Here is a 25,079-nt window from a genome sequence, read left to right as displayed (position 1 = left end):
CCAGAGCCAGTCTAGAATGAAAAGTTCATCTTGTAGTCTTGCGGCTCTGGAATCAAGTATTACTAGGAGAAAAGCAAAGCTTGTTAAGGTTACTGACAGTGTCTTCTGCTGTTGACCTTTCTTGTCACCACTGAAGAGGTGAAGCACCAAACTGCTATTTTTGTTGTTAAAACAGTATAGAAGTTAGTAATTGATAGTGATGTTTGACCTTGTGTGAGATGTATCAAGAGCAGCAATAATGCCAAGTATAAAATTTGAGGTAATTCCCGGGGCAAATAATCTTCTTGGTTTGTTTCTTAGAATGTTGGTGTCCTCATATGCCTATGTATAGCCCAAATGAATAGTTTCTCAGTATTATCTCATGTGGGTCAGAAGGACTATTTTTTACCAGCTTGTCAGTCTGCCTAATTTTGAAATTAAATTGTGCAGAACAAAAAATCCCATCTTTGAAGACATCTGGAAATTGTTTGTCACTAGCAGTAAAAGTAGCATTGGCTTAGTGTTTTGTCTTGTTTCCTCATTAAAGAGAACAATTATTATGGGGGCATTTTGCAGACTAAAATACTGTAATCTTGCCAAAAATTTACCAAACAAAGGAAGAAGTGTTTTGTTTTTTTTTTTTTTTTCTGAGACGGAGTCTGGCTCTGTCGCCCAGGCTGGAGTGCAGTGGCCGGATCTCAGCTCACTGCAAGCTCTGCCTCCCGGGTTCACGCCATTCTCCTGCCTCAGCCTCCCAAGTAGCTGGGACTACAGGAGCCCGCCATCTCGCCCGGCTAGATTTTTGTATTTTTTTAGTAGAGATGGGGTTTCACCGGGTTAGCCAGGATGGTCTTGATCTCCTGACCTCGTGATCCGCCCGTCTCGGCCTCCCAAAGTGCTGGGATTACAGGCTTGAGCCACCGCGCCTGGCCTAGAAGTTTTTAAGAGATAGGTCGTCTTCCTACTTTTAGTCTTTTGAGGTTGGACTCTGTAACCTGCCTCGTGAATGGGGTCCTTAACCTGCCTGCTTAGCTCATTTTTCGGGGTGGAAAAGGTAGAGTCCTGAACTGTTAGAGTTGAAATTCTGGCCAGGCATGGTGGCTCAGCCTGCAATCCTAGCACTTTGGGAGGCTGAGGCGGGCAGATCACCTGAAGTCAGGAGTTTAAGACCAGCCTGACCAACATGATGAAACTCCGTCTCTACTAAAAATATGAAAATTAGCTGGGCGTGGTGGCGGGCACCTGTAATCCCAGCTACTCGGGAGGCTAAGGCAGGAGAATTGCTTGAACTGGGGAGATGGAGGTTGCAGTGAGCCGAGATCGTGCCACTGCACCCCAGCCTGGGCGACAGAGCCACATTGTCTCAAAAAAAAAAAAAAAAAGAAAGAAATTCTAAGAAACAATCAGAGCTGAAAGAGGGAAATAACCTTAATATAACCTCTGGACTGTGGCCTTTAGTGTCTTGCAATTTCAGAGGCATTCCCGGTCTTCTGAGAGTAAAGTGACCGGAAGTGAGGCAGAAAATCTAACCTGTAGTTTCTTTAATTAACAAATGTATAAAAACCTATTATATGCCTTGAGTGTTCTGTTAAACCAAGCAGAACGTTTTATTAATTCAGAGCTTACATTTATTTATTTTTCTCTTTTGTTCATTTGGTTGAGAACAGTGGTGCGATCATAGCCCACTGCAGCCTCCAGCTCCTGGGCTCAAATAATCCTCCTACCTCAGCCTCCGGAGAACTTGGCACTACAGGCATATGCCACCATGCCTAGCTAATTTATTGCCTTTTTACATTATCAGTACTTCCCTATTTTCAGGCCTTATTTTCTTCAAGGAGTGGCTATCTAAGTACGTCAAGATTTGGGGCCTTTCTTCCCTCTTGAAATTTTTATCTCTGTGAAGTATGAAGCTGAATTTTTTTTTGTTTTCTGAAAATAGTAAGAGCAAAGCCCATGACCTTCACTGGAGAGTAAGCTGGTAGTGGCAGAAAGGTAGATTTACTCATTCATTTGTTCAGTCCGTGGACTCAACAAATATTTCCTTTGGTTCTTTCGTATACTTAACACTAAATTAGGTGCTGGAGATATAATGGTGGAACTTACATCCAACTGATGCTGTGGAACCAACATAATGTAGAATAAATAAGGACAGAGAACAGTCATCTTTGAAATCTTCTGAATAGTCTGGACATGACAGTTTTCTTTGAGTAGCCCCCTCTTAGTGTAGTCTTCCTTTTTTTTTTTTTTTTTTTTTGAGACGGAGTCTCACGCTGTTGCCCAGGCTGGAGTGCAGTGGCGCGATCCCGGCTCACTGCAAGCTCCGCCTCCCGGGTTCCCGCCATTCTCCTGCCTCAGCCTCCTGAGTAGCTGGGACTACAGGCGCCCGCCACCGCGCCCGGCTGATTTTTTGTATTTTTAGTAGAGACGGGGTTTCACTGTGGTCTCGATCTTCTGACCTTGTGATCCGCCCGCCTCGGCCTCCCAAAGTGCTGGGATTACAGGCTTGAGCCACCGCGCCCGGCCAGTCTTCCTTCTTTCATTATCTTTCTTCTGCCTCACTTGGAGTCCTGACTAGGAAAGGTAGTTAAGGAGAGGATGGATATTTTGAGTCTTGGTCAGTATATGATATAGTTTGTGTGAGTCAGAGTTGAAGGCAGGCTTGTTACCAGGGCAGTCACAATGGGTTATCGTGATTGGAGAAGAGGGCATATTTATTTTGTGGCTTGGTACTTGGAATTTTTTTTTTTTTTTTTTAAATGTAGAGATGGGGTCTCACTATGTTGCCCAGGCCAGTCTTGAATTCCTGGCCTCAAGTGATCCTGCTGAGGTTATATAGGCATGAGCCACCTCTCCTGGCCTACTTGGAACTCTTATTGGTGGAGGAAGATGGCTTAGCCAGGGACATGAGATTTTTAGATACAAAAGTGAAAGCATCCTCATTTGCAGTGTCAGGAACTGGGACCAGTGAAAACTTGGAACTTTCCCAAGGTGTGGGGCAGGAATGGGACAGCTTTTGCATTAGAACGGAGTTTCTCAGCCTTGGCACTATTGATATGTGGGCCAGATAATATCTTTGTTGTTGGGGGGCCGTCCTGTGCGTTGAAGGATGCCTAGCAGCATCTCTGGCTTCTGCTTACTAGATGCCAGTAGCACAGACCTTCAGAGATTACTAAATGTCCCCTACAGGGCAGAATTGCCCCGGATGATAACCTCTGTATTCGAGTGTAGTGGGTGATCCAGAGATGTGTAGAGTTAAGAAATATCCTTCGGCCGGGTGCGGTGGCTCAAGCCTGTAATCCCAGCACTTTGGGAGGCCAAGATGGGCGGATCACGAGGTCAGGAGATTGAGACCATCCTGGCTAACACGGTGAAATCCCGTCTCTACTTAAAAAAAAGTACAAAAAACTAGCTGGGCGTGGTGGCGGGCGCCTGTAGTCCCAGCTACATTCTCTCCGGCTGAGGCAGGAGAATGGCGTGAACCCGGGAGGCGGAACTTGCAGTGAGCCAAGATCGCGCCACTGGACTCCAGCCTGGGCGACAGAGCGAGACTCCGTCTCAAAAAAAAAAAAAAGAAATATTCTTCATGATGTTCACAATTACAAAGCTAAAATGTAGTGGTGTGATTTTTACTATAGAATTTGCCTTTGCTGTTTAGTCAGGACAAACATTTGAAATCTCTCTCATCCACCCCCAACTCCATCTTAGAAACCTCCCATTTGTGAGATTTTGGTGTACTACATGAGAAGAATGAACCAAAGAGCTGCAGGGACCACCGCAATATCCAGCTGTAGGGTGTTAATGTGTCTTGTTGTCCTGGGGGGTAGCCTCAGAGGCTGGAGGGTTAGAAGTGGTCAGAGAGGACACCTGTAACAGTGTTGAAATATGTAATATTTATTTCAACACTTTGTGCTTTGTCAGCCTTTTTCTTTTCTCTTCTTTTCTCTTCTCTTCTCTTTTTTTTTTGAGATGGAGGCTCACTCTGTCGCCCAAACTGGAGTGGTGCGATCTGGGCTCACTGCAACCTCCGCCTCCTGGGTTCAGCCTCCCGAGTAGCTGGGACTACAGGTGCCCACCACTGCACCTGGCTAATTTTTTGTATTTTTAGTAGAGATGGGGTTTCACCATGTTAGCCAGGATGGTCTCGATCTCCTGACCTCGTGATCCGCTTGCCTCAGCCTCCCAAAGTGCTGGGATTACAGGCGTGAGCCACTGCTCCCGGTGTTGTCAGCCTTTTTCTATTAAAACCATGTCACAGGCCCACAGAGTAGCAGCTCTTTGATTGGGACTGAGAGAAAAGCAACCTATTTGGCCCTGTGGGGAGGGCTTTATTGCTTCAAGCTTATAGGACAATGTCCCTTATCTTACAGATGAAACATAGGAGCTCTTAAAAGATCCATGTATATACAGCTGGGACTGGGCTGGGTGCTTGCCTGAATGTACTTCCTGGTGTGACAGTCATCTGCTACTCTAGGGGTTGGGCACTGGCTGATTTCTTTTCTCGTTTGGCGAAAATCCTATTAGTTCAAAGGGAGATACCCTCCTTTGCTTTACTGTTCTTACTAGCTCTGAATGGGAGGACAGAATTTACCTTTAGGGTTTATTGTGAAAAGCATCCTGGGTAGCAAGGTTAAAATGAAATAAACCTAGGTTTATTGTTGAGAGGAGGTGTTCACATTTCCTTTGTATTCCCATATGGTGACATAATTAATTCCCATATTTAAGTAACATCTGAAATCAGGAGTCAAACTGCATATAAAGAAGTCTGGCTGGATTATCCCTAGTTTTAAATTATATTTATATTATATGTAGACTGTTTAGACTTGACTGGTTTTTTTTGTTTTTTGTTTTTTGTTTTTTTTGGAGATAGAGTGTTGCTTTGTCACCCAGGCTGGAGTGCAATGGTGTGATCTCAGCTCACTGCATCCTCCACCTCCTGGGTTCAAGCAGTTCTCCTGCCTCAGCCTCCTGTGTAGCTGGGCTTACACGTGCCCGCCACCACACCCAGCTAATTTTTTTGTATTTTTAATAGAGATGGTGTTTCACCATATTGGCCAGGCTGGTCTCGAACTCTTGACCTCAGGTGATCCACCCGACTTGGCCTCCCAAAGTGCTGGGATTATAGGCATGAGCCACTGCGCCCGGCCAGGCCTGATTATCTTTTTGGAAACTGCACAGTCTTTTACCGTTTGTCTAATAATAGTAGCTAACGTAGTCCTGGTGAGGTGGCTTACGCCTGTAATCCCAGCATTTTGGGAGGCCAAGGTGGGAGAATTGCTTGAGTCCAGGAATTTGAGCATCATGGGCGACATAGCAAGACCCTGTGTCTACAAAAAAATTTAAAAATTAGCCAGGTGTGGTGGTGAGTGCCTATAGTCCTAGCTACTTGGGAAGCTGAGGCAGGAAGATCACTGGAGCCCAGGAGTTCCAGACTGCAATGAGCTATGATCATGCCACTACACTCCACACTGGACGACAGTGAGACTCTGTCTCAAGAAGAAAAAAAAGCTAATGTTTATGAAGTGCTTGCTGGATGACAGACACTGTGCTGGGGCTCTAATTTAGATTTTCTCATTTAATCCTCACCAGTCCTGAAAGTGGGTACAAAAATTGTTACAGATGATGAAACTTAGGCCCAGCAAGTGTAAGTAACTTGTCCAAGGTTAAACAGCTAGCTAGTAAATAGAGTTGAGATTTGAACCTAGAGCCCACTACATTGTGCTGACCACATTGCACAGCACAAAGACAATATTATGCGTCTAGGAAGCTTCTTGTAAATGAAGTGGTTGTGGTTCTGATGACAGTTCAGTAGAGACAGGTAGAGAAACCGATCTCAAATACCAGATAACTTCCCATTCGTTTTACTTCTCTGATTTCTGTGAGCCATCCACATATTGTTATTAATGCTTACAAAAACCAGGATATGCTGTGCTTTTCCAGAGCAGCAGATAGGTGGTCACAGCTTTTTTCGTGGATTCAAATAGAGAATGCAAAAATGAACTGTGACCCATCATTGAGGAGGATATAGTTCACTGCACATAGGATGGAAGTTGCATGTGTCTTCTACACCAAGGGAGGTGTGCAAAAAACTGGGGAGAGGAGAGGTGAGGAGCAGATGAAATTGGCCCTCTAGGCATAGTATTTCCAGAACTTCTGAAGTGAAGTATTGAATGTCTTCCTTGCTCTGTGGTACAAGCTTTGGAAGGAACCTAACTAGAGACTAAGGAATGAACTTTCCTTTCATTCTTGCACTTCACAAGGATTATTAATCTCATGATGCTTATTTTTCAGACCCCCTACTGCTGAGGAGTAACTGCTAACTATACTTGGGAAATCCTGGCCAGGCGCAGTGGCTCACGGCTGTAATCCCAGCACTTTGGGAGGCCGCGGTGGGTGGATCACTTGAGGTCAGGAGTTCGAGATCAGCCTGGCCAACATGGTGTAACCCTGTCTCTACTGAAAAGACAAAAAATTATCTGGGCGTGTTGACGGGTGCCTGTAATCCCAGCTGCTGGGAAGGCTGAGGCAGGAGAATTGCTTGAACCTGGGAGGCGGAGGTCACAGTGAGCCGAGATCACACCCTTGCACCCCAGCATGGGCAACAAGAGGGAAACTGTCTCAAAAAAAAAGGGAAATCCTGGAGGACCCTGTCTTTTTGTTTTTGTTTTTGTTTTAAGACAGGGTTTCGCTCTGTCACCCAGGCTGGAGTGCAATGGCATGATCTTGGCTCACTGCTATCTCCCCTTCCCAGGCTCAAGCGATCCTCCTGCCTCAGCCTTCCAAGTAGCTGGGACTGCAGGTGCTCACCACCATGCCTGGCTAACCTGGGGTCTTTTCACTGTAAAGACTCCGTTTTTTCATTGATGCATGGCAGGTTTAGGTGTGCTACTTAATTTAGTGCAAGCTTGTCCAACCCACCCAGGACAACTTTGAATCTGGCCCAACGCCAATTTGTAAACTTTCTTAAAACATAACATGGAGATTTTTTTGTGATTTTTTTTTTTTTTTAAAGCTCATCAGCTATCGTTAGTGTATTTTTTTTTTTTTTTTTTTTTTTTGAGACGGAGTCTTGCTCTGTCACCCAGGCTGGAGTGCAGTGGCCGGATCTCAGCTCACTGCAAGCTCCGCCTCCCGGGTTTACGCCGTTCTCCTGCCTCAGCCTCCCGAGTAGCTGGGACTACAGGCGCCTGCCACCTCGCCCGGCTAGTTTTTTTGTATTTTTTAGTAGAGACGGGGTTTCACCGTGTTAGCCGGGATCGTCTCTCGATCTCCTGGCCTCGTGATCCGCCCGTCTCGGCCTCCCAAAGTGCTGGGATTACAGGCTTGAGCCACCGCGCCCGGCCTCGTTAGTGTATTTTATGTGTGGCCCAAGACAATTCTTCTTCCAGTGTGGCCCAGGGAAGCCAAAAGATTGGATACCCCTATTTAGACTAAAGATGAGATATCCTATATGGGAGATGAGTAAGTCCTAAAAACTTTCTCCCTTAAATCAACAAAATGCAAATTGCTTTTATTTTGTAGAGATAGGGTCTTGCTATGGTACATAGGCTAGACTTGCACTTTTGGGCTCAAGTAATCTTCCTGCCTCATCCTCCTTGAGCAGCCAAGACTACAGGCAGGAACCACCATGCTCAGCTAACTTTTTTATTTTTTGGGGAGACAGAGCCTTGCTGCGTTTCCCAGGCTGGTCTTGATCTCCTCACCTCAAGCAATCCTCCTGCTTCGGCCTCCTGAAGCACTGGGATTACAGGCATGAGCCACCATGCTTGGCCTATTTTTATTTTTAAACTTTCAGTTAAAATTGATTAAGATACAGACAATTCGCACATACTATGCAGAGTTTATGTTTCATGCTCAGAATTATGCTATATTCACATTTATACTACTGGTGTCTAATTTGTAGTAATGTAGCATGTTTATGAATGTGACTCTTGCAGACTTTGGCCAGTGGGCATATATATATATTCTTTTTTTTTTGAGACAGGGTCATGCTCTGTCACCCAGGCTGGAGTACAGTGGCATGATCATGATCATGGTTCACTGCAGCCTCGACCTCCTGGGCTCAAGTGATCCTTCTGCCTTACCCTCTCCAGTAAGCTAGGACCACAGGTGTGCCCCACCACATCCTGCTACTTTTTTTTTTCAAGATGAAGTCTCGCTCTTGTTCCCCAGGCCAGAGTGCAGTGGCACGATCTCCACTCACTGCAACCTCCGTCTCCTGGGTCCAAGCAATTCTCTTGTCTCAGCCTCCCGAGCCTCTGGGATTACAGGTGCCCGCCACCACGCCTGGCTAATTTTTGTGTTTTTAGTAGAGACAGGATTTCACCATGTTGGCCAGGCTGGTCTCGAACTCCTGACCTCAGGTGATCTGCCAGCTTTGACCTCCCAAAGTGCTGGGATTACAGGTGTGAGCCACCACGCCCGCACACCCTGCTACTTTTAAAATGTTTTGTAGAGGCCGGTCTCACCATGTTATCCAGCTTGGTCTCAAACTCATAGCCTCAAACAGTCCTCCTGCTTTGGCTTCCAAAGTATTGGGATTATAGGTGTGAGCCACTATGCCAGGCCTATCATATATGTATTTAACCAGTGTATTCATTCTGTTGTTTTTGAAATGGAGTTTCACTCTTGCCGCCCAGGCTGGAGTGCAGTGGTGCAATTTCGGCTCACTGCAACCTCTGCCTTGCGGGTTCAAGTGATTCTTCTTCCTTAGCCTCCCGACTAGCTGGGATTACAGGCGCCCGCCACCACCCAGCTAATTTTTGTAGTTTTAGTAGAGACAGGGTTTTACCATGTTGGTCAGGCTGGTATCCAACTCCTGACCTCAGGTGATCCACCTACCTCGGCCTCACAAAGTGCTGGGATTACAGGCATGAGCCACCGCACCTGGCCTGAATTCTTCTCTTTTTTAAAATGTAATAACATGGCCGGGCGTGGTGGCTCAGGCCTGTAATCCCAGCACTTTGGGAGGCCGAGACGGGCGGATCACGAGGTCAGGAGATCGAGACCATCCTGGTTAACACGGTGAAACCCCGTCTCTACTAAAAAATACAAAAAATTAGCCGGGCGCGGTGGTGGGCGCCTGTAGTCCCAGCTACTCGGGAGGCTGAGGCAGGAGAATGGCGTGAACCCGGGAGGCGGAGCTTGCAGTGAGCTGAGATCCGGCCACTGCACTCCAGCCCGGGCGACAGAGCGAGACTCTGTCTCAAAAAAAAAAAAAAAAAAAAAAAAAATGTAATAACATAATTCAGGAGTTGCTTTTTCTGTATCAAGACAGATTACGTTTCTCACATATCAAGTTGGGTATGCACTAGGATATCACAAGAATCCGATTGATACGTTAGACTTGAGCAACAATTCTGGCTTCTGTTTACTTTCTTTCCTTTCCTCTATCAAAGTTAAATTCATTCTGATCAAGGGCTTCTCATCATTATTAGTAGTATTCAGAAAGGGTGAAAAACCTTTTTTTTTTTTTTTTTTTTTTTTGAGACGGAGTCTCGCTCCGCTGCCCAGGCTGGAGTGCAGTGGCCAGATCTCAGCTCACTGCAAGCTCTGCCTCCCGGGTTTACGCCATTCTCCTACCTCAGCCTCCCGAGTAGCATGTGCCACCTCGCCCAGCTAGTTTTTTGTATTTTTTAGTAGAGACGGGGCTTCACCGTGTTAGCCAGGATGGTCTCCATCTCCTGACCTCGGCCTCCCAAAGTGCTGGGATTACAGGCTTGAGCCACCGCTTCCGGCCCGGGTGAAAAACTTTTTAACCATACCTCAATGAGCCATTGCACTTTACAAATATAAGTATCTTGCTATTTTCTCTGTGACCCTTTCTTTATATTTAAGTCACAAAACTAAAATATTAGGAAATAACCATAATAGACATAACAGAATAATACTTTTTGGGACACCCTCATATTTAATCAATTTTTCACTGCTGACATTTTTCTGACCCATGTTCTTGGGGAGCATAAAGAGTAGAATTATTGCTGGTTGATTTGAGGTTTGCCATTATGATCACCTTTCTGAAATGTATTCTCCTTTTCAAATCCCTTTACTAATGTAACTACTATCTTGAGATGTCTAGGGCTATGGATAGGATAATCAGAAATTATGTTTAGCTCAAGTTTAATAATGAAACAAAGAGTGTTTATCAAGTATGCTTTTCTCTCAAAAAGATGGCTTTGAGAACCTTTTGTGGGCCTGGGAGACAGACTTTACCTTGAGGATAAAAACAAAAGGATGGAGAATGTTAAGTGTTACAGTAGAGGGCTAATATCTAATATAGAAGGGTAACCTGGGCTGAGTGGAGCTTACACAGAGGGAAAACTCCAGGCTTGTATCTTGGTTTTTCTCGCTAACTCGTTTTGTTTTTTAATCACCAAAGCTGGCTTTAAAAGACAATTTTCTTAGGGTCATTGCTCAGCCTTGGGGCGTATTTTCTCCTTCTCTTTTCTTAGCTTGTACTTTCCCTCACGCAGTACTTAGGTAGGAGAAGGGTAAGTAGGTGGAGGGGAGGGGTCATTCCCCCTGGAAGATTCCAGGTGACATAACCTTGTTTAACCGCCAGTATTTTTTTCCCCCTCTCTCTCCCCTCCTGCAGAAATGGAGGCAAACGACCATTTTAACTTTACTGGCCTTCCCCCTGCACCTGCTGCCTCAGGACTGAAACCCTCTCCTTCCTCAGGGGAGGGCCTCTACACTAACGGGTCTCCCATGAACTTCCCCCAGCAAGGGAAAAGTGAGTGTGAGGGCTGCTTGGCCTGGGGAGGGAATGGGCATCAACCCTTAAGGGCGGATTCATGGGGGATTATTTTGCTTCACTTTGGTCTAGCTGCTGGAGAGAAATCAACTTCTATGAACAAGTTCTCGGGTTTTTTGCAAACATTTTTTTAATTGACTTAAGGTTGGAAGAGGTTAGGAAAACCCAACGGCTTTTTCATCTTAGCCTGTTCTTCTGTCAGCCCTGTTCCCCTGGCTGCTGACAGAGCGGTGAGGTGGCTACTGCTGCTGCTAACCAGGTTGGACTCATGAGAGAGATAAAGGACTAGCCTTCTAAGAAGCTGTTTTTAGAGGTTAGGGAGCTACACTGGGCCAGTACTGAGAGTTGAATGAAGTGCAAGTTGCAGTGTATTGCCTTTTAGTTTGTACATCAGAGAAAGGCAGATGCTATAAGTACTTATTCCACCTTCTGTCCTTGGATGGAAGGTAGGGACAAGGGAAAGTTTAGTGCTTACCTAGTTCCCCAGAGAGAAGTTCATAATTCCATATGGTGGTGTTGCTGCCAGGATTGGGTCTTTTCCTGGATTTGGCTTACCGGTTGCTCTGTACCATGACTCGCCAGGTACCTCTATAATCTTGCTTGGGTTTCAGGTCCTTTATACTTGGAAGCAGAGAGAAGCCCACATGCTTCCTTCCTTCCTTGCAGCAGAAAAATACTGCTGCTTCTCCCTCCTATCCTCTCCAAAAGGGTTGCAGATGGTAGAAGCTCCTTTATTTCATTGGGTTCCACCCTACCTCTCAAGCTTCCTTAATATCTTGGTTCTTTTTGATTGATTGTCCTCCATTCCAGAGGTTGCCATTGATGTTGATAGCTGAACTCTACAGCACTGCACGCAAAGGTCTCCCCCGCCCCAGCTGGCATATTACCTTCTAGTGCCTATAGGGAAGGGCCAAGCCCAGCCTTCTGAGCTGGGTTCTTGTCGCTGTGGTGACTACAAATTCTATTCTTAGCCCAGCACAAAGTGCTGGATCTGCATGTGCCAGTGAGGTGGAGGTTGTCCCTTTTGGTGCCACTGTGGGGCCAAATAGGCAGTGGGGAAAGGGGGCCCCTGGAGAATTCAGTCATGCCCCTCCAAGGGAAGAAATCCCCTAGGGAATGAGAGTAGGGCAGAACGCAAGTCACTGTAGGGAGTCTGCGAACAGTTTCATTTAATTAAAAACAAAAAAAAGGCCAGGCATGGTGGCTCATGCCTGTAATCCCAGCACTTTGGGAGGCCGAGGCAGGTGGATCACGAGGGCAAGAGATCGAGACCATCCTGGCCAACACAGTGAAACCCCGTCTCTACTAAAAATACAAAAATTAGCCGGGCCTGGTGGTGGGTGCCTGTAGTCCCAGCTACTCGGGAGGCTGAGGCAGGAGAATTGACTTGAACCCGGGAGGCGGAGGTTGCAGTGAGTCGAGATTGCGCCATTGCACTCCAGCCTGGCGACTGAGTGAGACTCCATCTCAAAACAAACAAACAAAAAATAAACCACAAAAAAAAGCCAGTAGTAAGCAGCAGCATCCAGCTCTGCTGGTGGCTCCCATGACAGGCCTGGAGCGCTCTCCAGCCCCCTACTCAGCAGCCTCAGCAGCAGTTGCTAAGCCTACATCCAGGAGCCTCTGGGCTTGGTGTTCTCCAGAGACCCAAAAACTGGATATAGCAGGGGAGGAATCCCCTTTTCCTTTACCATGTCTTTTTCTAGTCAGTGCTATTACTTTGGGTTTGTTTTGGTAGAGTTGCTTGCCTACATATCTGTAGCTGACCTTTTCTTTCCTTCTCTGCCAGGTTTGAATGGGGATGTGAATGTTAATGGCTTATCTACTGTATCTCACACTACTACTTCAGGGATTTTGAACTCTGCTCCCCACTCCTCCAGCACCTCACACCTCCATCACCCCAGCGTGGCCTACGACTGTCTCTGGAACTACTCACAGTACCCATCTGCCAATTCTGGCAGCAACCTCAAGGACCCACCCCTTCTCTCCCAGTTCTCGGGGGGACAATACCCACTCAACGGCATCCTTGGGGGCAGCCGGCAACCTTCATCCCCAAGTCACAACACTAACCTTCGGGCTGGGAGCCAAGAGTTCTGGGCCAACGGTACCCAGAGTCCCATGGGGCTTAACTTTGATTCACAAGAACTGTATGATTCCTTTCCTGACCAGAATTTTGAGGTGATGCCCAATGGACCCCCTAGTTTTTTCACCTCCCCACAGACTTCTCCTATGTTGGGATCTAGCATTCAAACCTTTGCACCCTCCCAGGAGGTAGGCAGTGATATCCACCCTGATGAGGCAGCGGAAAAGGAGATGACTTCAGTTGTGGCAGAGAATGGCACTGGCTTGGTAGGCAGCCTGGAGCTGGAAGAAGAGCAGCCAGGTATAACTGGGTTGGTGAACTGGGTGGGGAAAGGGAAAATGGAGCTGGGGGGGATAGTGGCTTTTTGAGGTGAGGAAAACTTGTCTTTCCAGCTCTCTGCAGTGGAGGCTGATTTGCATGTTGGTGATTAGCAATTAGCAGAGCCAAGTGGCTGGTGTTTTTGTGGCAGCAGCACCAGCTCGGGAGTGGGAGTGCAAATTATTTCAAGCTCATGCAGAGCTTCTGGCCTGGAGAGGGCAGGTGGGCGAGCCCGAAACAGCCCCAACAGACACCCTGCATCAAGAAAGGCTTCTTTCAAAATATATGAAGTGGTTAGGGTCTAGCAGTGAGCATTGAGGCTGTTTTAACTAACTGTGGCAGGAGCAGACTGGCTGCTAAAGTCGTCTGAGCCCAATGTAGTGATTGGCATATGAAGGAGGGAAGGAAGCAGGCAGAGCATATCATTATTTGTCTACTCAGTTTCCTTTTTTTGTTGTTTAGCATTAGTACATGTGACAGCCCCTCTCATCTTTTCCCTCAAAATAGATAGAAGCTTAGCTTCCAGTTGATTCCTGATACAAGGGTAATCACCACTCTGTATAATTACAGGATGTTTTCTCTGTTTCCCACTGGATGGGGGAGATATCTGAGAACATGATAAAGATCTTATCTCAGACCCTACTCTCTTTTCCTCTCTTTGCCTGCTGTAGGATTGATTTTACCAGTACCTCTCTGCTCAGAGTATCTTGATGTGATCGGTTCCCAGCAAAGAACTGGCCGCAATAAATGTTGAATGAATGAACATCCTTCTAGCAAAGACTGACTGCCTAATATAGCTAAATGAACCAATATAAGGCACTGATTTTGACTTTTGGTCTCTCCTGGGATTTCCTAGAACTGAAGATGTGTGGCTACAATGGCTCTGTCCCTTCTGTGGAATCGTTACACCAAGAGGTCTCAGTCCTGGTCCCTGACCCCACAGTGAGTTGTTTAGATGATCCTTCACATCTTCCTGATCAACTGGAAGACACTCCAATCCTCAGTGAAGACTCTTTGGAGCCCTTCAACTCTCTGGCACCAGGTAGGTTTGGAGGCTGGCCCCGTTTAATTTATCCATGCACAGTAGCCAACCTTTACCTGAAAGAGACAGTAAAATGGGAAAAGTATTAGGGAATCCAGGGCATTGGGGCTTCCAGGTAGGCCTAAGGCAGACCACAGTTACATGCCACTGGCCTTGTTGCACTAACTGAACTCTGAGCTGAATTGGTTTATGTCCCAGGTTATTTCCCAGTATTACTTTTGGCCAAGAGCTCTGGGCTGTAATAATTCACTGGATAGGGACTTATTACCACACAGTTGATCTTTCTGGGTTCTAACAAACTAGGAAGGAAACATTTGTCAGTGAGCAGTTACCTTTTACCCCACTGAAGTACAAGAAAGACATATTTTATGATAAATCCTAGAATTTTGCTAGGTCTCTGGGTAGATAATACCACCAATGCCTTTCCTTCCATTTTCATCTTGTAGAGATGAGGTCTTGCTATGTTGCCCAGGCTGGTCTTGAGCTCCAGGCCTCAGGCAATTCTCCTGCCTTGGCCTCCCCTCAAACTTTTATGATCCCTACAATCTCATGACTACTCTTTCAGGGAGAAGGCTTTAGTTGTTATCTAATTTAATATTAGGAAGAATCTTCACACTGTGGGAACTAGAATTGGATATTTTCTGACCAGTGTTTCTTAAGTCTTGCTTTCTGATTTTTTTTCTCATTATCCTGCTCTGATTTTTCTACCCTTGTGAACAGAGCCAGTGAGTGGAGGACTATATGGTATTGATGACACAGAGCTAATGGGTGCAGAGGACAAGCTGCCTCTTGAGGACAGCCCTGTGATTTCTGCCCTTGATTGCCCTTCCCTCAATAATGCTACTGCCTTCAGTCTCCTGGCAGATGATAGTCAAACATCAGCCTCTATCTTTGCCAGTCCCACCTCTCCACCTGTCCTAGGGGAGTCTGTCCTGCAAGGTAAGTGAGGGTAGGTAGGACAAAGAAAGATGAGAGAATAAGTTTCACAGTTAGGGCCTTAAGAGTGGGAAATCTGACCGGGCGCAGTGGCTCACACTTCTAATCCCGTCACTTTGGGAGGCCGAGGCGGGCGGATCACCTGAGATCAGGAGTTCGAGACCACCTGGCCAACATGGTGAAACCTCGCCTGTACTAAAAATACAAAATTAGCCAGGTGTGGTGGCACGCGCCTGTAATCCCAGCTACTTGGGAGGCTGAAGCAGGACAATCGTTTGGCCCTGGGAGGTGGAGGTTGCAGTGAACTGAGATTGTGTCATTGCGCTCCAGCCTAGGCAACAGAGCGAGACTCCATCTCAAAAAAAAAAAAAAAAAAAAAGTGGGAAAGCACTTGCTGGGAGCTGAGGGGCTATGGGATAGTGTATGGTGGGACTAAAAGAGGCACAGACTGCTGTACTCTGACCTGTGCCCTCTGCTTTGAAGAGCTTGTGAGACTTGGAATTTGTAGGGAGAAGGAGGCCAGAGCCTTTACTGGCACCAGGTAAAAGGTGTTTCTTCACACAGTGACATCTGTAGCATCTTTACCCTTTAATCTTCGTGATTGGTTGGGAGAAAAAGCTGCTACTTTTTCCAACCCTAGGGAAGACCCCTTGAAGTAACCCTGTTTAGCTTGGTCCAGGTTTGACTGAGTAGATTCTCTTGTTTTATGTGATGCCTTTTTTTTTTTAAAGCCTATCCTGTCCCTTTGGATTCTAGATAACAGCTTTGACCTGAACAATGGTAGTGACGCTGAACAGGAGGAAATGGAAACTCAGTCTTCAGACTTCCCACCATCCCTGACCCAGCCAGCTCCTGATCAGTCATCCACTATTCAGCTACATCCAGCAACCTCACCAGCAGTCTCACCAACAACCTCCCCAGCAGTCTCCCTAGTGGTTTCTCCAGCAGCCTCCCCAGAAATCTCTCCAGAAGTTTGTCCCGCAGTTTCTACAGTTGTCTCTCCAGCAGTCTTCTCAGTGGTCTCTCCAGCTTCCTCAGCAGTCCTCCCAGCAGTTTCCTCAGAAGTCCCCTTGACGGCTTCAGTGACATCCCCAAAAGCCTCTCCTGTAACTTCCCCAGCAGCTGCCTTTCCAACAGCCTCCCCAGCAAATAAGGATGCCAGCAGCTTCCTAGAAACCACTGCTGACCTGGAAGAGATCACTGGAGAGGAACTCACTACTTCTAGTAGTGGTGAGTATCCAGATTCTATTCTATCCCTGTCTGGTTCCAAGAAACTTTTCTGTCCCATGTTGCAGTTAGCCTTTCCCTGCTGGTCTATTGTTTAAATATTTTGCTTGAACTCTTAACTTGGGTATCCCTTCCTCCCAAGGTGATGTCATGAGGAGACGTATTGCTACCCCAGAAGAAGTTCGTCTTCCCCTCCAACATGGGTAAATGCTCTAGTTTGCTACATTTATTGACCTTGACAAGTTTAATGCACAACTCTAGAAAGAAGGGAATGCCTCTTTTCCTCTGAGATGGGGGAGGAATGAGCCATACAAGAGTAGATTACAGGACAGTTATCTGCAGTGATAATGTTTCTTGGCATGAGATTCCTAGGTTTTCCGTCTTCTCTCAAGGTCTATCTTCCATCACCTATTCTTTCTTCATCTTGTAGTGACTCAATTTTGCCTAAGGAGCTCCAGCTATTATCTTTTTCAAACCCTAGGGCTTACATCCAAACTAGCTGGCTTGTCCTATTTCTGTAGAGAAGGGATAGTAATGAATGAGGAGCGACTTAGTACTAATGAATTGAGGTGGTTTTGTTGTTTTAATGCTCTTAGGAGAGGTGAGGGCAGGAACAGTACATGACCAAAATGAACAAACTAGCTGACACCAGGGCCTTGTGGAAATAACTGCCTTCCTGGATCTTCCCCACCCCTCCCCTTCAAGGCTACTTGTGGTCACCAAGTCTGAGTACTGCTTAAAATTTTGAGAGAAAGATTAGAGTTAGTCTTAGAATAATATTGCTCAGAACACAGAGTTCCTAACTAAACCCTGGCATATTGAGTCTTTTCATGGAGTCAGCAGCAAATTTACTTTTCTGCTTGCCTCCCTGTCCTTTGTCTTCTGCTTTTATTCCCCTTAGGTCTTTATCCTCTTTACTGGAAATCCAGTAACTGCCCTGAATGGCTCAGGGAGGGGTTTCTGACTGCTTATCTCACTGATTTTGTAAAGGGGGGTGGAGATCTCTGAGCTTGTGCAGTTTGGTGTATTGCTTTTCTCCTAAGGACCTTGGTGTGTTTGCTGGAGCTTAAGTCAGCCTTCTATCCAAGCTTATCTCTGTTGATGCTTTTGCATCTGCATGCAGTTCTAGAGATACAAATGTGGGGAGGGCCATCTGCTCAGAGGGCTTGGCTCTTAGGTGGCATGGGAGTGGGTAGGGGTGTGACCTGGCGGCAGGGCCCATGTGCTTCTCTGGCAGGTGGCGGAGAGAGGTGCGCATCAAGAAGGGCAGCCACCGATGGCAGGGGGAGACCTGGTATTATGGACCCTGTGGGAAGAGGATGAAGCAATTTCCAGAAGTGATCAAGGTAATGTAGCTTTTTTTTAAAGGACTCCTTTCTTGGGCTCAGTGGACTCCTTTCCACTGCCTAAGACTCCGTTCTTGGGCTCAGTGGCAACAGGCTGCCATTGTCTGCTCTGGGTCTGTTCTGCTTGTGCCTTTGCTGACCAAATACATGGTAGGATTCCAGCTTTATTAATGTTACTTTACTTCCTCCTCTTAGTACCTGAGCCGCAATGTGGTACACAGTGTCCGCCGTGAGCACTTCAGCTTCAGTCCCCGTATGCCTGTTGGAGATTTCTTTGAAGAAAGAGACACGCCAGAGGTGCAGACCTAAGGGTTAAATATGCTTTTGTCCCTGAGGATGAGTTGGTGGACAAGCTGCAGCTTCCTCTTGTGGGGTTTGAAGGTTCTGGGGCATTGAATGGTTCCGAGGGTCTAGTGGCCTGCACCGATTCCTTCCTACTGTAACAGTCTCCCTTGCTACCTTAGGGCTTGCAGTGGGTGCAGCTCTCAGCAGAGGAGATCCCATCGAGGATTCAGGCAATTACTGGCAAACGGGGTCGACCTCGAAACACTGAGAAGACTAAGACTAAGGAAGTCCCCAAGGTGAAACGGGGCCGAGGTCGGCCACCTAAGGTCAAAATCACTGAGCTGTTGGACAAGACAGACAACCGCCTCCTAAAGAAACTGGAGGCCCAAGGTACAGTGGTGTTTCTTACTTTGGAATTCGGCTTCCTCCGTGAGGTATCTAAAATGTTGATGAATTGCTAATACCTGGATTTCCCAGGAGCGTGACTAACATTATCTGGGAAGAACGAATCTGAATCAGCTTCTCTTTGGAATCCAGCATCATAGTCCCAGCGCTTGGGAATGCTTCTTTTCCAGCCATACTCTTTCTTGAGTTGCTGCTACCAGTGAAACCTTGGGCTGTCCCCAGATGTGTTTAGCCCAGAGGAGAGGACTTTCTTGCCCTTCCTTTCCATCTTTTAGCTCCTTATCTTATACTGGTTCAGTTGTACCCTCCTACCTTACTCATTTTTACGATCATGGAAGTTCAGAATTCACGTCTGAATTTAAAAGATAATTGGGAGCCAGGCATGGTGGTGTGTGCCTAATAATCCCAGTTACCCAGGAGGCTGAGGCAGGCAGGAGAGGATCACTTGAGCCCAGGAGTTTGGAGGCTGCAGTAAACTGCAGTTGTGTTATTGCACTCCAACCTGGGCAACACAGCAAGACCCTGTTTCTAAAAAAAAATAATAGGCCGGGCACAGTGTTTCACGCCTGTAATCCCACCTCTTTGGGAGGCCAAGGCAGGCAGATCATGAGGTCAAGAGATTGAGACTATCCCAGCAAACATGGTGAAACCCCATCTCTACTAAAAAAAAAAAAAAAAAAAATTAGCTGGCGTGGTGGTGCATGCCTGTAGTCCCAGCTACTCCGGAGGCTGAGGCAGGAGAATAACTTGAACCCGGGAGGCAGAGGTTGCGGTGAGCTGAGATCGCACCATTGCACTCCAGCCTGGGCAACAAGAGTGAAACTCCATCTCAAAATAATAATAATAATAAGAAGAAGAAGAAGAAGCAGCACTGTTTTAGTGGATGGACGGGTGAGAAATACCTAAATTTTTCAGTAAATAGTGCGTTTACCCTGGTGTAGTGTGAAGAATGTGAAAAAACTTAGTCTTTTGATTCTCACTCAGACATGTAGCTCTGTCATGTTTCAACCAAATGACCTAGAACAAGTCTCTTTTTTTTTTTTTTTCTTTTTGAGACGGAGTCTCACTCTGTCACCCAGGCTGGAGTGCAGTGGCGCGATCTCAGCTTACTGCAAGCCCCGCCTCCTGAGTTCACGCCATTCTCCTGCCTCAGCCTCCCGAGTAGCTGGGACTACAGGCGCCCGCCACCACGCCTGGCTAATTTTTTGTATTTTTAGTAGAGACAGGGTTTCACCACGTTAGCCAGGATGGTCTCGGTCTCCTGACCTTGTGATCCACCTGCCTTGGCCTCTCAAAATGTTGGGATTGCAGGCGTAATCCACGACACCTGACCTTTTTTTCTTTTCTTTTCTTTTTTTTTTTTTTTGAGATGGATTTTTGCTCTTGTTGCTCAGGCTGGAGTGCAATGGTGCGATCTTGGCTTACCGCAACCTCCCAGGTTTAAGCGATTCCCTAGTTAAAACCTCCCAGGTTTAAGCGAATCTGCTGCCTCAGCCTCCAGAGTAGCTGGGATTATAGGCGTGTGCCAACACACCTGGCTAATTTTGTATTTTTAGTAGAGATAGGGTTTCTCCATGTTGGTCAGGCTGGTCTCGAACTCCTGACCTCAGGTGATCCACCTGCCTCAGCCTCCCAAAGTGCTGGGATTACAGGCGTGAGCCACTGCACCCGGTCAAGTCTCATATTTTATTCAAAGCCTTAGGTAGTTCATCTGCCCGTAATTGTCTTAAAGGGTTGTCATGTAGACATATGGTGGCGTTTCTATACCAGAAACAAATTAATAAATATTGTTATGTCAGGGCCGGGCACGGTGGCTCACTGCTGTAATCCCAACTCTTTGGGAGGCTGAGACCAGCGGATCATGAGGTCAGGCGATCGAGACCGTCCTGGCTAAAATGGCGAAACCCCTCCTGTACTAAAAATACAAAAAATTAGCAGGGCGTGGTGGCCACACACCTGTAGTCCCAGCTACTCAGGAGGCTGAGGCAGGAGAATGGCTTGAACCTGGGAGGCGGAGGTTGCAGTGAACCGAGATTGTGCCATTGCACTCCAGCCTGGGCGACAGAGCAAGACTCCGTGTCTGTATATACATACATACACACACACACATATATACATATATACACATACATATATATATATAGAGAGAGAGAGTCATGTCAGAAACATCAACTATGAAATACTCTATTGCTTGCAGAATTATACTTCCACAAGTCTTCCAGAAGGAAGAAATTCAGAACTTTTAGTGAAGCAAGACATGGAGCTGAGCATGATCAATAGCTATGTCAATGTTGATCTGATTCTTTTGAGGTGTCCGCTGTGTGGGCTTTTTTCCGGCACATCCTTGGTTAATCAGTGCTTCTAACTACTACCCTCTTTCCCTGACAGTTTGGCTTGCTATATCCTTTCTCTGCTCTCTGCTCTAAAATCAGTCTGTGGGTTGCTGCTCTTGTCAGGTATCCTGGGATAGAGATTGGCTACAAGGCTACTCTGCCATTGTGGCCTCTTTTCTATCAGCAGGACACCTTGTAAAGCAGTCTGATTGGAGCCAGGGGCTGGTGCTTCTGGGCAGATGTCATTTGAGTTCTTTGTGCCACACCCATAGCAGGTGCCTCTCCTACATTTTTCCCCCCAATGTTTTATTATGTATACTTAAAAAAAAAAAAATAAAAATAAAACTAGATTATTCAGGGAACTGCTTGGGAGGCCAGCTTTGAGACAGGCATGTGTTGCCCTGGATGCTAGAGAACTGCCTTCCTGCCTCACTTGTTTCATTTTTCTTTCTGCTCTCAAGAAACATCGAATGAGGAAGATAAAGCAAAGATTGGTAAAAGCAAGAAGAAGATGAGGCAGAAGGTACAACGGGGAGAGTGTCAGACTACTATCCAAGGGCAGGTGAGGGACATCAGAGAGATGACACAGTAGGTTAATTTTTCCTACAGTCTACTTCATGTTTTATTTTCATCTCCCACATCCACCACTCCCTGTGTAGCAGTATATCTTCATTACCCTGAAATTTCTTGCGCTTGATTTAGAGAATTGGGCTTGTTCAAAAATAACGTGGGCATCTCTAGGGTGAGAGAATTAATCCATTGCCAACCCCTCATTCCATCTCTCACCTCTCCTCCCCAGCACCCTTGTCTGTTTTTGAATCCTAGCCCAAGCAGAGATGCTTTCAGAGTTTGAGGAGAAATGACTTCCCTTATGGTTTACAGGCCAGAAATAAGCGGAAACAAGAGACCAAGAGCTTAAAGCAGAAGGAAGCTAAGAAGAAATCCAAGGTAGGTGCATGTACAAACTTGCCAAGTATAATTTTGAAGCCACTAAACTGATTTTGCAAGACACGTACATCAGTCTTGTTTTATAGTGAGATTTCTGGGCCATGAGGTTGGGAGGACTGGGAACAGGGAAGGATAGTAACTGGTATCTTTATGGCACTCCTGGTTCCTCTTTTCCTTGGGTAGGCTGAGAAAGAAAAGGGAAAGACAAAGCAGGAAAAACTGAAGGAAAAAGTCAAGAGGGAAAAGAAGGAGAAGGTAAAAATGAAGGAAAAGGAGGAGGTGGCCAAAGCCAAGCCAGCCTGTAAAGCAGATAAGACCCTGGCCACACAGAGGCGCTTGGAGGAACGGCAGAGGCAACAGATGATCTTGGAGGAAATGAAGAAGCCAACAGAGGATATGTGTCTGACTGACCACCAGGTAGTGAGGAGAGAGTAACAGTTCCTGGGTCAGTTGGGAAGACTTTCCTTTAAAAAAAAAAACAGGGACTTCTGCAATGGGAGAAACATTTCCATTAAAGATTAAAGGAAGGCCGGGTGCCATGGCTCACACCTGTAATCCCAGCACTTTGGGAGGGCTGAGGCGGGCAGATTGCTCGAGCCCCGTAGTTCAAGACCAGCCTGGGCAACATGGCGAGACCTCATCTCTCTTTTTTTTTTTTTTTTTTTTTTTGAGACGGAGTCTCGCTTTGTCGCCCAGGCTGGAGTGCAGTGGCCGGATCTCAGCTCACTGCAAGCTCCGCCTCCCGGGTTTACGCCATTCTCCTGCCTCAGCCTCCCGAGTAGCTGGGACTACAGGTGCCCACCACCTCGCCCGGCTAGTTTTTTGTATTTTTTAGTAGAGACGGGGTTTCACCATATTAGCCAGGATGGTCTCGATCTCCTGACCTCGTGATCCGCCCGTCTCGGCCTCCCAAAGTGCTGGGATTACAGGCTTGAGCCACCGCGCCCGGCCACGAGACCTCATCTCTACAAAAAATATGAAAATTAGCTGGGTGTGGTGGCATGTACCTGTAGTCCCAGCTATTTGGGAGACTGAGGTGGGAGAATTGCTTGGGTTTAGGAGGTCAAGGCTGCAGTGAGCAGAGATCATGCCACTGCACTCTGGCTTGGGTGACAAGAGTGAGACCCTATCTCAAAAAAAAAAAAAAAATTACATAAAGATTAAAGGAAGAACCCCAGTGTTAACTTTTATTTTAAAAAAATAAAACAGTGTTAACTCTTTTAAAAAATAAAACAGTGTTAACTGTTAACAGAACACTTTTATCTCTCTAGCCCCTGCCTGACTTCTCACGAGTCCCTGGTCTGACATTGCCCAGTGGGGCCTTCTCAGACTGCTTGACCATTGTGGAGTTCCTGCATAGCTTTGGCAAGGTGCTGGGCTTTGATCCTGCCAAAGATGTGCCTAGCCTGGGGGTCCTGCAGGAGGGACTCCTGTGTCAAGGCGACAGCTTGGGTGAGGTGCAAGACCTGCTGGTGAGGCTGCTGAAGGCTGCACTCCATGATCCTGGCTTGCCCTCCTACTGTCAGGTGAGTGCAAGTCCCTCCCAAAGTAACCAGGACAAGTAAAGGAGATAAAACTACTTAGTGTTTCTCTTTTCCTTATATTTTTCCATTTCTTTTTCTTCCTGATTCCTCTCTCCTTATTTTTCTTTATTTTACTCCTTTTCTTTTGTGGTCTTTTGTATTCTATCTTAACCCCCATAGTTCTCTTCTGGTGTATTTTCCTGTTGCACATTCACCCAACTTGGTTGTTCATCTTTCCCTACTCACTCCCATTATGCTCTCCTCCACACAGTCCCTAAAGATCTTGGGGGAGAAGGTGTCTGAGATCCCACTGACAAGAGACAATGTGTCGGAGATCCTGCGCTGCTTCCTTATGGCATACGGAGTAGAGCCAGCCCTCTGTGATCGCCTGCGCACCCAGCCTTTTCAGGCCCAGTCACCCCAGCAGAAGGCTGCTGTCCTGGCCTTCCTTGTGCATGAGCTCAATGGCTCCACCCTCATCATCAAGTGAGAGGCTGGGAGTGGGGATGGTCATTGTATGCCTTGCATCAGAATGGGATGGAGGACTTCTAGCTTTCCAGAAGTCCTCAGAAATGTGTGTTCACTGCCATGTTCTGAAGATATGGAGTGACTTGGGACTGAATTGCAGTGCCCTCCCTGGGAGAGCCTAAGCCTTCCTCTGCCATTCATCTGATCTAGTTTCTAGGCTGGAACTCCTTTTTCAGCTGCAGCCCCTTTACCCTTGAGCCTCCTTTCCCTTTTTTTGTGCTGCCACTTCATCCTATTCCCTATTCCCCTGCAGTGAGATTGACAAGACTCTGGAGAGTATGTCCAGCTACAGGAAAAACAAGTGGATTGTTGAAGGTCGGCTCCGGAGGTAGGGACCAGACAGAGGGTAGAGCCCCAGAGAGGAGAGAAGTGGGGTGGGTGAAGCATAGCCAGGGTTTTGGCATGAAATGTGATGCTTTAGCCCCTTCCCTGGATTTGGGACCTTACCAGGGCCCAGGATGGTTTGGAGTCCAGGTATTTCTTCTGTGGCACTATCATGTTCCTCACCAGTTTCCCTTAATTTTTTTTTTTTTTTTTTTTTTTTTTTGAGATGGAGTCTTGCTCTGTTGCCCAGGCTGGAATGCAATAGTACAGTCTCGGCTCACTGCAACCTCTGCCTCCCATGTTCAAGCGATTCTCCTGCCTCAGCCTCCCAAGTAGCTGGGATTACAGGTGCCCACCACCACACCTGGCTGAGTTTTGTATTTTTAGTAGAGACAGGGTTTCACCATGTTGGCCAGGCTGGTCTCAAACTCCTGACCTCAGGTGATCCGCCTGCCTTGGCCTCCGAAAGTGCTGGAATTATAGGTGTGAGCCACTGCGCTCGGCCATCCCTTCATCTTTCTCCATCTGTTTCAAGACTGAAAACTGTTCTGGCCAAGCGAACTGGGCGGTCTGAGGTAGAGATGGAAGGGCCAGAGGAATGCCTGGGACGGAGGCGCAGTTCTCGGATCATGGAGGAGACCAGTGGCATGGAAGAAGAGGAAGAAGAGGAGTCTACAGCAGCTGTCCATGGCCGCAGGGGTCGAAGAGATGGAGAGGTACTGGCCCAAGATCAAGGAAAGTGGGAGTTAGAAAATAGATTCCTCTTTCTTGAATCTGATAACCTCCTTTTTCTTAATGCTCACATGTTTCTCCCCAGGTTGATGCCACAGCATCTAGCATCCCAGAGCTAGAGCGCCAGATAGAAAAACTCAGTAAGGTATTGTGCTTCTAACCTCCCAAGAGTTGGAGATATGGGCTGGGCAAGAATTGATCACCGTATTTTTTTTTTGTTTTTTTGTTTTTTTTTAATTTGAGACAGAGTCTCACTCTGTCGCCCAGGCTGGAGTGCAGTGGCCGGATCTCAGCTCACTGCAAGCTCCGCCTCCCGGGTT

At 46.8% G+C, this 25,079-nt stretch overlaps 2 protein-coding genes across 54 annotated transcripts in view; one reads left to right on the top strand and one right to left on the bottom strand.

Annotated features, from left to right (window-relative positions):
- Positions 1-25,079, top strand: part of BAZ2A (bromodomain adjacent to zinc finger domain 2A) — a 42,728-nt gene that overhangs the window by 9,758 nt on the left and 7,891 nt on the right. For 20 of the 43 annotated variants that reach the window (XM_015431046.3, XM_015431045.3, XM_065524392.1 and 17 more), the window contains 17 exons: positions 10,571-10,708; positions 12,519-13,112; positions 13,987-14,172; positions 14,893-15,111; positions 15,865-16,338; positions 16,478-16,538; positions 17,573-17,681; positions 17,877-17,978; positions 18,146-18,356; positions 21,166-21,266; positions 21,587-21,652; positions 21,836-22,069; positions 22,924-23,178; positions 23,447-23,661; positions 23,957-24,031; positions 24,563-24,743; positions 24,845-24,904. In XM_015431046.3, the coding sequence (XP_015286532.3) occupies positions 10,571-10,708; positions 12,519-13,112; positions 13,987-14,172; positions 14,893-15,111; positions 15,865-16,338; positions 16,478-16,538; positions 17,573-17,681; positions 17,877-17,978; positions 18,146-18,356; positions 21,166-21,266; positions 21,587-21,652; positions 21,836-22,069; positions 22,924-23,178; positions 23,447-23,661; positions 23,957-24,031; positions 24,563-24,743; positions 24,845-24,904 (3,281 nt within the window). Of the gene's footprint in view, positions 1-10,570; positions 10,709-12,518; positions 13,113-13,986; positions 14,173-14,892; positions 15,112-15,864; positions 16,339-16,477; positions 16,539-17,550; positions 17,682-17,876; positions 17,979-18,145; positions 18,357-21,165; positions 21,267-21,586; positions 21,653-21,835; positions 22,070-22,923; positions 23,179-23,446; positions 23,662-23,956; positions 24,032-24,562; positions 24,744-24,844; positions 24,905-25,079 lie in introns of all 43 variants that reach the window. The other 23 variants (XM_074007165.1, XM_015431048.3, XM_074007169.1 and 20 more) reach the window with 5 other exon arrangements.
- The window catches only part of RBMS2 (RNA binding motif single stranded interacting protein 2), a 100,488-nt gene continuing 86,245 nt past the window's right edge, over positions 10,837-25,079 (bottom strand). For 9 of the 11 annotated variants that reach the window (XR_012420364.1, XM_074007200.1, XM_074007203.1 and 6 more), the window contains one exon: positions 10,837-14,228. The gene's annotated coding sequence lies outside the window, so the exon portion shown is untranslated. The remainder of the gene's footprint in view (positions 14,229-25,079) is intronic. The other 2 variants (XR_012420363.1, XR_012420357.1) reach the window with 1 other exon arrangement.

Source organism: Macaca fascicularis, chromosome 11 (genome assembly GCF_037993035.2).
Source record: "Macaca fascicularis isolate 582-1 chromosome 11, T2T-MFA8v1.1".
In the NCBI taxonomy this organism is placed as follows: Eukaryota; Metazoa; Chordata; class Mammalia; order Primates; family Cercopithecidae; genus Macaca; species Macaca fascicularis.
This window is presented reverse-complemented; position numbering and strand designations above follow the sequence as displayed.